This window comes from Petaurus breviceps, unplaced genomic scaffold, assembly GCF_028583685.1.
Source record: "Petaurus breviceps papuanus isolate PSGF00001 unplaced genomic scaffold, PetGlider_PUasm1.0 91041, whole genome shotgun sequence".
Taxonomy (NCBI): domain Eukaryota; kingdom Metazoa; phylum Chordata; class Mammalia; order Diprotodontia; family Petauridae; genus Petaurus; species Petaurus breviceps.
This window is the reverse complement of record NW_027187400.1, coordinates 16,580,234-16,593,020: the sequence shown is the minus strand read 5'-3', so window position 1 is coordinate 16,593,020 and position 12,787 is coordinate 16,580,234. Positions and strand designations below refer to the sequence as shown.

The window sequence follows — 12,787 nt, the reverse complement described above, 5'->3', positions numbered from 1 at the left end:
CCCGTGAAATGCACGCGCGCTCCGAGCTGCATCCAATCAGAGCTGCAGCAGTGAGCGCGTCATCCTGTTCTTCCCCAGTGATTTGCTTATTGAATAAAGGTACATTTTTTTGTTCACATTTACCTGTTTATTAAAATTGCTGTCAATGTTCATTAAAATAAGCCCTCCCCTGAAAATAAGCCCTCTCCTGAAAATAAGTCCTCTGGTGTTTTTCTGTCCAAAAAAATTAATAAGACAGTGTCTTATTATCGGGGAAACACGGGGTAGTATCAACTTCACAGAGTTGTCTGAGGACCAAATGATGTAATATCTGGAAAGGGCTTTGCAAGCCTTTGGTTAATTATTATCTGTAGAGTTGTGAGCAACTCTCATTAACATTATCATTATTATTATTATCTTCATAATTGCCCTGTGAGAACAAGAAATGATTGAATGAGTCTCGATAAATACTCAGCTCACCAGCCCCGATGATTTTTTTGAAGGGGAAGGGGAGAGGGAGGTACAAGATAAAATCCTTTGCAGAGTCATGGCATAGGGGATGGAGAACTGGTCCCAGAGCTGGGGAAATTGCAGGTTCAAGGCCTTCCCCTGACATACCTTGGCTGTGTGACCCTGGGTAAGTCCCTTAACCTCTCCTGGGCAACTCTGAGATGAGAAGTTGAAAAGCAAATGCCAGCCTGCATTGGTAGAAGGAGTTTTCATCACCTAGAGTTTTTTCTACCAGTGCCTAGTTTAAAAAACAAAACAACCCCATTTCCCCAAAAGAATCATTGAACCTTGGAATTTGATTCTCTACATGGGAACATTCTGTTCTTTGATCCTAATAGCAACTCCTTTTAAGCTAAGGAGGGAAGGAATTATCATTACCATTTTACAGAGGAGAAAACTGAGGCCCAGAGAAGGAAAACGTTTTACCTAAAGTAACATAATTCATGACAAACCCAGGATTCTGAAACTTTTTTCCAAGCCTTTTTCTTCTCCTAGATAACCAGAACATCTCTATGACCCTGGCTGTTTCATCTAGGCTGCTCTGAGTCCCACTTAGCATAAGGCTCTCAGGTGGCATGGATTGGTTCTAGGGAATCCCTTGGATTCTAGGGATGGTCTTCGGGGTCTGTGGTGGGGTGCTTACCCCAGACTATACCATCCTCAGGCTGAAGGGGGTGCCTGGATTTGTTTCTTTACTCCTGCCAGCTGTGGTGGGAGGGCTAGGTCTGGGAGGAGGCAGTGGAGGGGGCGTGGTGGTTGCCTCTCTCTGCCTGCCCAGGGCAGAACCCTTCTGGATGTTTGGAGGGAGCACTCACACCATGTGTGTTCTCTGAGAGGCAGCCTGGGATGGGCATGTGACCAGATGGCGCCTTTGGGGAATTCTCTCTCTCCCTGGCCCCCTTTCTCATTAATAGAGCAACTGGGTCGATGGAGTGAAACGTGCTTGGGTTCCTTTCTGTGCTTCACTCTTCAAAGAAGCTGCTCCTGAGGGTCTCTTCCTCCCTGCCTCCTTCCCTCCCTCCCTCTTCTTCCCTCCCTCTCTTTCTACTTCCCTTTTTCAGATGCCTCCCTCAAAGAAGCTTCCTGGCCCATGGCTCTTCCCACCCACTTAGGTGCTGCCTATTAGAGACCCTCCTTATCTCCCTGAACATCTGCTTCATATATAGAGGACCCCTGCCCCTCCCCCGACCCATGACTTGCTTTTCCTATACCTACTCTTTTTTTTGGGAGGGCAGTTGGGGTTAAGTGACTTGCCCAAGGTCACACAGCTAGTTTTTGTGTTAAGTGTCTGAGGCTGTATTTGAACTCAGGTCCTCCTGACTCCAGGGCTGGTGCTCTATTCACTGGGCCACCTAGCTGCCCCTAGCTTTTCCTATACCGAGAAAGCCTCCCCCATGGAATCCCTCCAGGGGCAGCTAGTGGAGCAAGCTGAGTTTTAGAGGCTATTGATGAGGATGATGAAGATGATGGTTACCATTGATGTTTGGAGAGACAATGCAGACAAATGGAAGACCTATTGACAAGTTCCATCATACCGACTATGTGACCTTGAATGACAACCTCTTGTTGCCTCAGTCAAGTCTCTGGAGGAGTGGCAGATCTGCATGGCGGGGGGGGGGGGTTCTTTTCACACCAGGAGTACCTTACTCTAATAATAAAATCAAGGGCTCTCACCAAATTATATAAATATACGTAAGCATGATGATATACATATGTATGTAATATATGTGTTCAGTATGTCATACTTTTATAATCATCACTCCATTGACTCTTTCCAGTGATAAGATGTTAGATTTAGATGTAGTTCTTTGGTCATTTTTAGTTGTGTCCAACTCTTTGTGACCTCATTTGGAGTCACATACAAGAGTGATTTGTCATTTTTTTCTCCAGCTTATTTTACAGATGAGGAAACTGAGGCAGGAAGGGTTAAGTGCCTTGCCCAGGGTCACACAGTTAGTAAGTATCTGAGGCTGGATTTAACTCAGGTCTTCTTGACTCCAGGCCTGGGGCTCTACCCACTGTACCACCCAGCTGCCCTAGAGGAGAACCTGAAGGCCATCTGGTCTAATCCCATTGTTATATAGAAGAAGAAACTGAGGCCCAGTAAAGCTAAGCTACTTTCCCAGAGATCACATAAGTACTATGTGTCAGAGATGGTATTTGAACACAGGTCCTCAGAACCATTATATCACAGGGAGATAGGATGGGGAAGCAAGCACTGGATTTGGACTCCAAAGACCTAGATCTGAATCCTGGATCTCCTCCTTATGACCTCTCTTAGGTATGTATCTGGGCCTCAGTTTCATTATTTGTAAAATGCGGGGGATGGATTGGATTGCCTCCAAGACTGTCTCCACCTTTAGTCTATGATTTGTGATTCCCATTTTACAGATTGCTTTATTGACTGAGAGAAAAGTGATGACCCCAGATCACACAACTGGGCGCATATACCATGTTAGTGGTAGGGCAGCTACTGGGACTGTATGCTCAGCTCCCAGGGCAGTGCTAATAACTTTTGGTCTAGCCAACTGAATGGCTCCCACAGACTGCCTCCAATCTTAGGGGCAGCCCCTACAAATCCTTCTTTTCCTCATTTTGCACCTCGCCCAAAGTGTCTCTGGGAAAGCCACATGAGTGGCTTGTCAGAGAGTGTAGACACACTTTGGACTGTCCACTGTCCTGCCGTTGCTCAGCAGATGGTTCATCCTAGTTCCTCTGGGCTCCCATCTGTGCAAAGTGAACGAGTGAGTTGTTTTGCTTTGTTCTCGCCTCTTAATCCTGGTCCTTGCCTGAGTTATTTGTCTCCTCTTTCCCAGACAAGGTGTACCTTGGTCCCCCTCGCCTCTTCCAGGAGCTGCAGGATTTGCAGAAGGACCTGGCTGTGGTTGAGCAGATCACCCTGCTTATCAGCACACTCCATGGCACCTATCAGGTACTGAGGGCACCTTGGGCAAAGTTCCAGGGGCCCAGCCATCAAACAGGTCCACAAAAGTGCCTGTTATCCTTGCTCAGTAATGGGCTGGGCTTCAATGGGAGCTAATGCTGACAGTGCTTTAGGAGCTGTGTGTCCATTCTCTTGGACGTATTTTGGGGCTGTCTAGAGTGATAGCAATGGTGGCCAACCTCATAACCACCTGGCAATCTGATGTGAAGCTTCCAGGGTAGGACAAGGCATTGATTGTGGTGAACCAGGCCAGATGTCACAAACTCCCCAGAAGAGTGACCATTCCTTTATGTGGTCTGTTCTTGGAACATTGCTCTGGCTGGACAGTCCTGGTCATCATCATCATCATTGTCCACCATTTATATAGCTCTTTACATATATTATCTCATTCATTCTCATGTCCACCTTGTCTGCTATTCTCTTATTATCCTCTTTAACAAACGAGGAAACTAAAGTGAAATGACCAGCCACTGCTAGTGTTTGAGTGGGTGGAGTCAGCTCAGGTCTCTCTTACTACAAGTCCTGCATTCCATCTGCCATCCCACCCAGCTGTCTGTGACTTCTGTCAGTTAGTCATTAAACATTTATTAAGCTATACTGAGGGCCAAGCATAGTGCTAAGTGCAAATGATACAAAGAAAAACAAACAAAAAAACAAAAACAAAACATGGTCTCTTCCCTCAAGGAGCTCACATTTTAATGGGGGAGACAGCGTGCAAAGTAGGTACAGATCCACATTGTAAATGGAAGGTAGTCTCAGAGTGAAGAGAGATGGCATTAGAGACTTTACCTCCCAGCAAACAGTGTCTCATCAACAGTTCCCTCAGAACTGGGCCAATCACAAAATCCCTTTCCAGTATGGAGGAAATTTAACTTGGGTTCAGCAGACTGGGCTTCCTCTTCCATTCCATTCCAGCTAGAATTCCTTAACTTCACCTCCTCCTCTATAATAACAGGGCTACTTGATCTGTACAGTAAAGTCAAGGGTCAGAGGTTTTATCCCAGTGCCACGTTGTCCTGCTGAAAGTGGAAACTCCTATGATTTCCTTCCTTCCTACCTTCTTCCACAGTGAGAGGAGTCCAGGATGGGATGGGACCATGGTTTTAGGAAAGCAGACAGACTTGGCAGTGACCTAATCAATCTCCATTGGGTAACCATCATGTACCCTTTTCACACTCTTTTTTTTCCTTCTTTCACACACAGAATTTGAACATGACAGTGGCTCAAGATTGGTGCCTTGCCCTGCAAAGGCTGATGCGGGTGAAGGAAGAGGAAATCCACTCTGCTAATAAATGTCGTCTCCGTCTCTTGCTCCCTGGAAAGCCAGACAAGTGAGTAAAGTGCTTGAGAGGGAAAGTGATTTTCACTTTAATTCCATTTATCTAAGGTTTATTATTAATTCATTTGTCCAATGAGCTTTTATTGAGCACCTACTTTGTAAAAGGCACTGTGCTAGGTGCTGGAAACATAGAGGCAAAAATAAAAGTGTCTGCCCTCAAGGACCTTACTACATTCAACTGGGGAAAACAGCATATACTCAGATATACCTACAGAATACGTACGAAGTAGTGATATAAGGTATATTCCAATACACACAAAATAAATGACAGCAATTAAACATTGATCAGTAGATCAGTAGGCTTTTGCTCCAGAGCTGAGCCTCTGTATTTGTCTGGACTCTGCCTTGGGACAGCATTCTGGGGGGTTTCTAGGGATGGAGGCACTTGGGAGCACCATCCTGTTCTCTGGGTCATCCTAGAGAGAAATAGCTCACATTTTTAGAGTGCCCTCAAGCTTTTCTCACGATCACCCCATGATGCCCCATTAAAAAAAAACAAACTAAATTTAACAATCATCAATAAACACAAACAGTTCAATACATTAAGAGAATTGTATGCATCATTAACTTATATTTTGTATTTTACATTTAATGTGGAAGTTCCAACATTGCTCCTGCTTGTGTCTGTCCCCTTTTGAACTTTCTCTCTTTTGTTCATTTTTAGTGAGTTGTAGATGTTCTTTTTCTTTTATTGAAGTATTGGTATCACCATTCTTCCAAATTGCCCTTCCAACACCAATGCTTTGTAACATCTAAGTTTAGTCATTGAAAACAAATTCTCCCATTGGCCCTGTCTGAAAAGTCTCGTTCTGGCCCATCACTTTACTGCCACTGACTGGGGAAAGAGTTAAATAAATTACGGAACTTGAAAGTAATATAAACGTACTGCACAGGAAGAGATTATGAAAATGGGGAATATGGAAACGTGTAGGACTTACATGAACTGATCCAAATTTCAGTGGAAAACATGCTTCAGTATCAGTCTTTTAGACATGCTGGGTCACTGTGTTGGTCAGAGTGACTTTCACAGCTGGCATCCTTTACATTGTACTAATCAATGTATCAGTTGTTTTCCTGGTTCTGCTTACTTCCCTTTGCATCAGTTCAAACACATCCTCCCTGTATGTCTGAATCCCTCCCATTTTTCCTTTTTTTAGGTGCAATAATATTCTATTACATTCATATGCCACAATTTATTCAACTATTCCTTAATTGATGGGCTTTCCTGTGACTTTTAGTCTTTGACCCAACAAAACATGCTGCTCTAAGTAGTTTTATACCTATGGATGTTTTCCTTCTTTCTTTGATCTTTCTGGGATATTGAATTAGCTCCAATTTTCCACAAGAGAAAACTGAGTCTCAGAGAAAATTACTAAGTAGTTTGCCCACGGTCACAGAGCTAGTGAGTATCAGGCTGAGACTTGAACTAATTTTTCCTGTTTCAATGGTCTTTCTACCACACTATGTCAACTTTCTTTAAAATTTTTATTCATATCTTTCATTTAAAAATAATTTTATTGCTATCTTTGGTTTTTCCTAATCTATCCCCGCTCTCTAAGAGAGTTGCCTTTTATAATAATGAGAATCTAGTCAGCAAAGCTAGCCACGTCTGACTTTATACGCAGAATTCTGTAACCACAGTCCCCCACCTCTGCAAAAAAGGAAAGAAGATGCATTCTTAACAGCTCTTCTTTGTGACCAAGCTAATTAATTTTGATTTTACAAGCTTCAGTTTTGGTTGTTTTGTTATTGCTGTTTCCACTTACATTGTTATGGTCATTATGTTTTCTGATTTTATTTCACTTGTATCAGTTAATGTAATACTTCCTATACTTTTCCATACTCCCCATTTTCATAATCTCTAATTGTTCAATAGTATTTATATTACATTCATGTTCTACAACTTGCTTGGCCATTTCCCCAATCAATGGGCATCTGTCTTGTTTCCAGTTCTTTTCTACTACAAAATGCTTCTATAAATATTCTGGTGTATATAGGGCCTTTCTTTTGATCAATGATTTCTTTGGGGACATATCGACTAGCAATGGGATTTTTCTGGCTCAGAGGGTATAGATAGTTTACTCACTTTCTTAGCTTAATTTCAAATTGCCTTCAAGCATGGTTGGAACAATTCCCAGATACACCAATGTCCTGCCTGTCTTTCCACAATCCCTCTAATACTGACCATTCTTATCTTTTGTCATCTTTGCCAACTTTCTGGATGTGAGATGAAACCTCAGGGCTGTTTTTACTTGAATTTCTCCTGTTACAGTGATTCAGAGCCATTTTTCATATGGTTGCTAATAGTTTATGATTCTTTTTCTTGTTTGTTCATGTCCTTTGACTTCCTATCCATTGGATGCTATGTTGACTTTCAATTAAGTGGGTACATATATTCTGTTGGCATCTTTTAAAAGGCAGCCCTGCAGGAAGATATACCTGACCACAGGTTAGGTCCTAGGCTAGTGTAGGCCTCTTGTTAAGAGGTATTAAGTGATGGAGTAGAAGCGTGGGGGTTGGGGGTGGGACTGAAGGCTAAGTATAGCCCATGCTCATGATGTGGTAGAGAGAGTATATAGGATTGGAAATCAGGGGACTCAGGTTCTAACTAGAACTAACTAGAACAGGTTCTAGTTCTTCCATTACCTGAGGGGTGATGTGAGGCAAGTTACTGTGATAGTAATGGCAATTAAAGATTCCCCTGTATTGGCTTGGTTTTCAAATTGATTGTATTAAAACCCAGAGTTTGTTAATCCCACCTGTGGGATGGGCTTGTTGATGTGAAAAGAAAGTCCTGAAGTGGGAGGAGCTGGTGACGTAGATTTGGAGACACAAGAGAGAGGCGGAAGATTTTTTTTGGTAGCAGCACCTCGTGGAGAGAGAGAGACTAAGAGAATTGCTGGTGGCCGCTTTGAATTGCCCTGGACTTTTGAGACCTGCCCCCTGAGCTGCCAAGGACTGAGGAGACATGGCTGTTTTGCTGGTACTTTGTCTGTCTGTTTTGATGTTGTTTTGCCAGATTTGTGCACTGGTGAAAGACAGTCCTTTTGTTGAAGAAGTCCTGGAACCTGGCTGTTCGCTAAAAAGCCCTGAGACTGTCCTGCAGACAGAGAGTGAATACTGTCCACTGGTGAGGGACAGTGCTGTTGTTGCAGGGGTCTGGGAGCCTTTCTGTTGGTTCAGAAGCCCTGAAGAAGGATTTTCTTGTTGTATGTTTACAGAAATCCTGGGAGAGGGCTTTGCTAATGTGTTCAGGGGTTCTAGGACTGTTCTACAGACAGAGGATAAATTCATGAAGGGACTGGCAATGTATCTTATGGCCTTGCTAAGCCTTGTCTCCCCAGGAACTAAGATTGCTGAGAACTTGCCTCGTGTCAAGATGAAGAAAAGAGCTCCATTTGGGTATTAAGTGCTGTGTTTAAACTTGATGTAACTCTGGGGTAGATTCAATTGTGATCCAGGGGTGGGGAACTTTTGACCTTATGTTTGAAAACTAATCTCCATTTGAGAAGAGAGGCTTTGTGGTGGACTTAATTAAGGTATAGCCTAGGGGTGGAGAAGTATTTAGAACTGAGACTTTGTGATTGATTGAATGATTGGAAGGTCCTGGGGTGGGGTAGTACTTGGAGATTATTTAATCACGCTTAGTAAATGCTGTACTCTGAATGATGTCATGTTTTGATCTTCTCTGTTCTGGGTTTGTTACTGAATAAAATAGAGAGCACCTATGCTGGTATTTTGAACCTGGGAAGTTGCCTTCTTTTGGCATTACATTACAGTTACCCAGCATGGCACCATCTGGATAGAGGGCTAAACTTAGGAAGACATAAGTTCAGATTCTGCCCTTGACATCATTAATTATCCCTTAAAGTCAATTTCCTCGTCTGTAAAATGGAGGCAATGAAACCTCTAGTGTTTTCCTATTGGGGTGAGGTTAAATGTAATAATGGATGTAAATGTATTTACCAACACTAACAAGCTCTATACATATGCATTATTCATCCAGGAGGATGTAAATTCCTTGAGGATAGGGACAGTTTCTTGTTTGTCTTTGTATTCTCAGTACCTGACAAAAAGTGCCTTCTATATTTTTTTTGGGGGGAGGGGGAATCTAGGCCCCTGATTTCATGAGCATGAAGAACTCCCAGTGTGGAATTTCCCTCCACAGAGGAAGAACAATAACTTATTTCTAACTTACTGGGTTAGGAGGGAAGATGTGAGTAATGTCATATCATTTCTTCTGGCCCTATGGGGCATTGAGTGGTTTAGTGACTTACTCATGGTCACAGAAGTGATATGTTTCAGAGGCAAGACTTGACATTCAATTTTTTTGACTCCAAGGCTGGTCCCCTTTTTACTGTGCCATTCTTCCTATTATCTTGTAAATCAAAAAATGCCTGTTGAAATGGCAAAGAATTGGAAATTGAGGGGATGCCCATCAACTGGGGAATGACTGAACAAGTTGTGGTATATGATTGTGATGAAATATTACTATGCTGTAAGAAATGATGGGCAGGATGCTTTCAGAAAAACATGGAAAGATTTGCATGAATTGAAGCAAAGTGAGGTGAGCAGAACCAGGAGAACATTGTACACAGTATCAGCAACATTGTGCAATGACCAACTTTGATAGACTCAGCTCTTCTCAACAATGCAATAATCCAAGATAACTCCAAGATTCATGATGGAAAATGGTATCCGCATCCAGAGAAAGAACTATAGAGTCTGAATGTAGATTGAAGCATATTATTTTTACTTAAAATTTTTTTCTTTCTTGTGGTTTTCCCCTTTTCTTACTCTTCTTTCATAACATGACTAATGTGTAAATATGTTTAACATGATTACATATGTATAACCTACATCAGATTGCTTGCTGTCTGGGGATGGAGGGAGAAAAAATTTTCAACTCAAAATCTTATAAAAAATGAATGTTGAAAACTATCTTTACATGTAATTGGAAAAGTATAAAATACTATTAAATGGGGAAAAAAGAAATGGGTTGAAGTTTTCTGGGTCCTAGTCTGCCCAACTTTTCATTGGGTTAGTTTGATAGATGGGGAGCCTGAGGCCAGTCACTACCCTCCCTGCACATTTTGAAAAGCTGTCTCATACCCAGGGGACTCAGTCTGCAACAAGAATGACACTTGACATACTCACTGCCCCCTGTCCCCATCTTCAGAGAAAGAGTAAAAATATAAAAGTCAAGGTGATCTCCCAAAAGGGAAGAGAACTCACTCAGTGCCTGGAAGGAAGAAAGGGACCTACTTACATCTCCCTTGTTCTCTCTCTCCCTGCCAGGTCTGGCCGGCCCATCAGCTTCATGGTGGTTTTTATCACACCCAACCCCCTGAGCAAGATCTCCTGGGTGAATCGTCTACACTTGGCCAAAATTGGGCTCCGTGAGTAATCCAAGTGGGAATAAAATTTTAGGGAGTGGGTTGGGCTGGGAGAATGTGGTATAGCTCACCAAGAAAGTTGAGCCAATCAAATGACAATGATTGAGGCACCTACGAGGTGCCACGGAAAAGAATAATGGTGCCTGCCCTTAAGAAGCTTGTTTTCTATTGTGTGCATTCATAGGCCTATGCAAGATAGATACAAGGTAGTTTTCTTTATGTGTGGGAGAAGCAGTAGCAGAGAAAGGAATCAGGAAAGGTTTCATGTAGAAGATGATGCTTGAGTGAGTTTTGAAGCAAAACAAGGGATTCTAAGAGTTGGAGTTGAGAAGTGAGTCCATTCCAGGCATGGTGGATCGCCAGTACAAAGGCTTGGGAATGGGAGATGGGAGATGGGCTATTGTGTACAAGGAATTTCAAGAGAATCAGTTTGGCTGGATGCTTAGAGGAGATCAGTGGTCAGTGAAGGGAATTCTGGTCTGTATAGTCGCTAGGGTGGTGAGGTGATCTGTTAATGGATAAGCCCTTTCCAGAGGTAATGGTGGTATTGATTGGATGACTATGCTCAGAGGTAAGGGTAGAGAGTGAGGACAGGACAAGGTGGCTAAAAGATGACAAGATGATAAAGACGGCAAGGTAGAGGGCTGGATAGAGCATGCAAGGGAATTGTGGGTATTTCTAAATAGCCGAGCTGGGAGCCAAAGTCAAGTTTTGTGACTCCAGATCCAGTGTTTTTTCCATTGGACCAGAACAGTCTCAGAGACATATACTGTAAAGGGACCTTAGGACATGGAATGTGAGCATTGGAAGGGGCCTTAGAATAGAGTGTGAGTACTAGAAGAAGCCTTAGAACAGAGAATACTGGAGCCGGTGGGAGAAGGCCCTTAGACCATAGAATGCCAGAGCTGAGAAGGACCTTAAAAAAACAGATTGTCAGACTTTAAGTGAACTTTACAGACTGGCCAATCCATCCTTTTCATTTTACAGAGCAGAAAATACTGTTTGGTCTACCTCATTTTGTATGTTTTAAAATTTTTTATTGATTTTAATTGATTTAATCTAATTTTCATTTCCAAATATATCCCTCTTTCTAGTCCTTCCCAGAGAACCATTCTCTGTTTCAAAAGAAAAAAAAGTAAGAGAAGATAAAAGATCAGGTCAGAAAAATTCACACATTGTTCCTTACCCATAGTCCCCCCCTTCTGCAGAAAGGGAGAAAGTTCCATTTTTCCCTCTTGTCTGTGGGGCTGGTCTTGGTCCTTATGGTCACCCAGTATTCCCTTTGCTTCTGTTACTGTTCTTTCTATTTAAACTTTCATCTCTGTAAATTATTTACCTGGTCTTGTTCATTTCCTTTGCATTGGTTCATGTGTCTTCTCTGATTTCTTCATATTTATTCATTCATACAGTGCAGTAATCTCCTATTATGTTCATGTGCCACATTCCGTTCAGCCATTGATTTCCCCATTGACGGACAATTCCTTTGTCTCCAGCCCTGTGTTATCCCCAGAAGCATGGCTATTAATATTTTGGTCTACATGGGGCCTTGCTTCCCGTCTTTAGTCTCCTTGGGGTTCACGTGCTTGGCCCACTTCTGCCAATCCTGCCCCTGCATGATTCTCCTGTTGGGCCCAGACCCTGGAGGATGCAGAGGGGCTGCTTGAGCTGGGGGCAGAGCTAGACTTTGAGGTTTCCCTCCCAGTGTGTGTGTGGGTCCTGGGATGTTGGAAAGCACAGCGGCTTATCTTCCTCAAATCCAGATCACTGGATGGTGTCCCTGGCTCACCCAGGCCGGCTAGATACTGCACCCCCCCAGATAGCACCACTTGCCTTCTTTGAGAGGAATCCCTCCCCCTTCCCTGAGTTGGTTCAGTCCTCTTTGCCCTAGGCCAGTAGCCAGGCTCTGTTTGCATGCTAGCTTTAAAGACTCCTTTAGGTTTCCCCCTGATAGGGGGATGAAAGGGCGGCTCAGAGCCTGGTGACTGATGCATGTGGGCCAGCCCAGTCCCATCTCCTTTCCATTTCCTCTGAAGATACTCCACTGCCTTATCTTTATGCAGTTCGGCTGCAGCAAAAGTTTTAATGGAAGGAAATTCATTTGAAATCTTATTTGAATGCATGAGTCCCCCTGGGGCTGGAATAATTTGTTTCTTTTATTTTGTTAGTTTGTTTTTATCTGCAGTGCCTGGTTATAGGGGAGGAGAAGGAGGGAGAGGGTTGGGGTGGAATAATATAAACCTGTTAGAAATAAAACATGTTAAAGACATTTCTGAGTGTAGGATTTTATTTCCTTTTATTTCTCTTTTTTTTTTGTTCTATTCTTCATGCATGCATGCCCCTTATACCGAACATGTGATGTGGTTAGAGTCCAAGATGCTCCTGAGTGAGAATGAGAGAAAGAAGGAAGCAAGGTGAAGGAGATAGGAAGCACTTGGACTAATGGATAGTGTTGGACATGGAGTCAGGAAGACCCGAGTTTGAATCCTGCCTCCCACACTTACTAGCTGTGTGATCCTGGACAAGTCACTTAACCTCTCTGGGTCTCAATTAACTCATCTTTAAAATGGAGTGTGTGTGTGTATCTGTGTGTGTGTGTGTGTGTGTGTGTGTGTGGTGCCT

At 43.0% G+C, this 12,787-nt stretch overlaps 1 protein-coding gene across 4 annotated transcripts in view; it reads left to right on the top strand.

The window, feature by feature from the left end:
* Positions 1 to 12,787, top strand: part of ARHGEF10L (Rho guanine nucleotide exchange factor 10 like) — a 224,909-nt gene that overhangs the window by 141,207 nt on the left and 70,915 nt on the right. For all 4 annotated transcript variants that reach the window (XM_069078397.1, XM_069078396.1, XM_069078399.1 and 1 more), the window contains 3 exons: positions 3,306 to 3,421; positions 4,637 to 4,764; positions 10,071 to 10,171. In XM_069078397.1, coding sequence (XP_068934498.1) covers positions 3,306 to 3,421; positions 4,637 to 4,764; positions 10,071 to 10,171 — 345 coding nt within the window. The remainder of the gene's footprint in view (positions 1 to 3,305; positions 3,422 to 4,636; positions 4,765 to 10,070; positions 10,172 to 12,787) is intronic.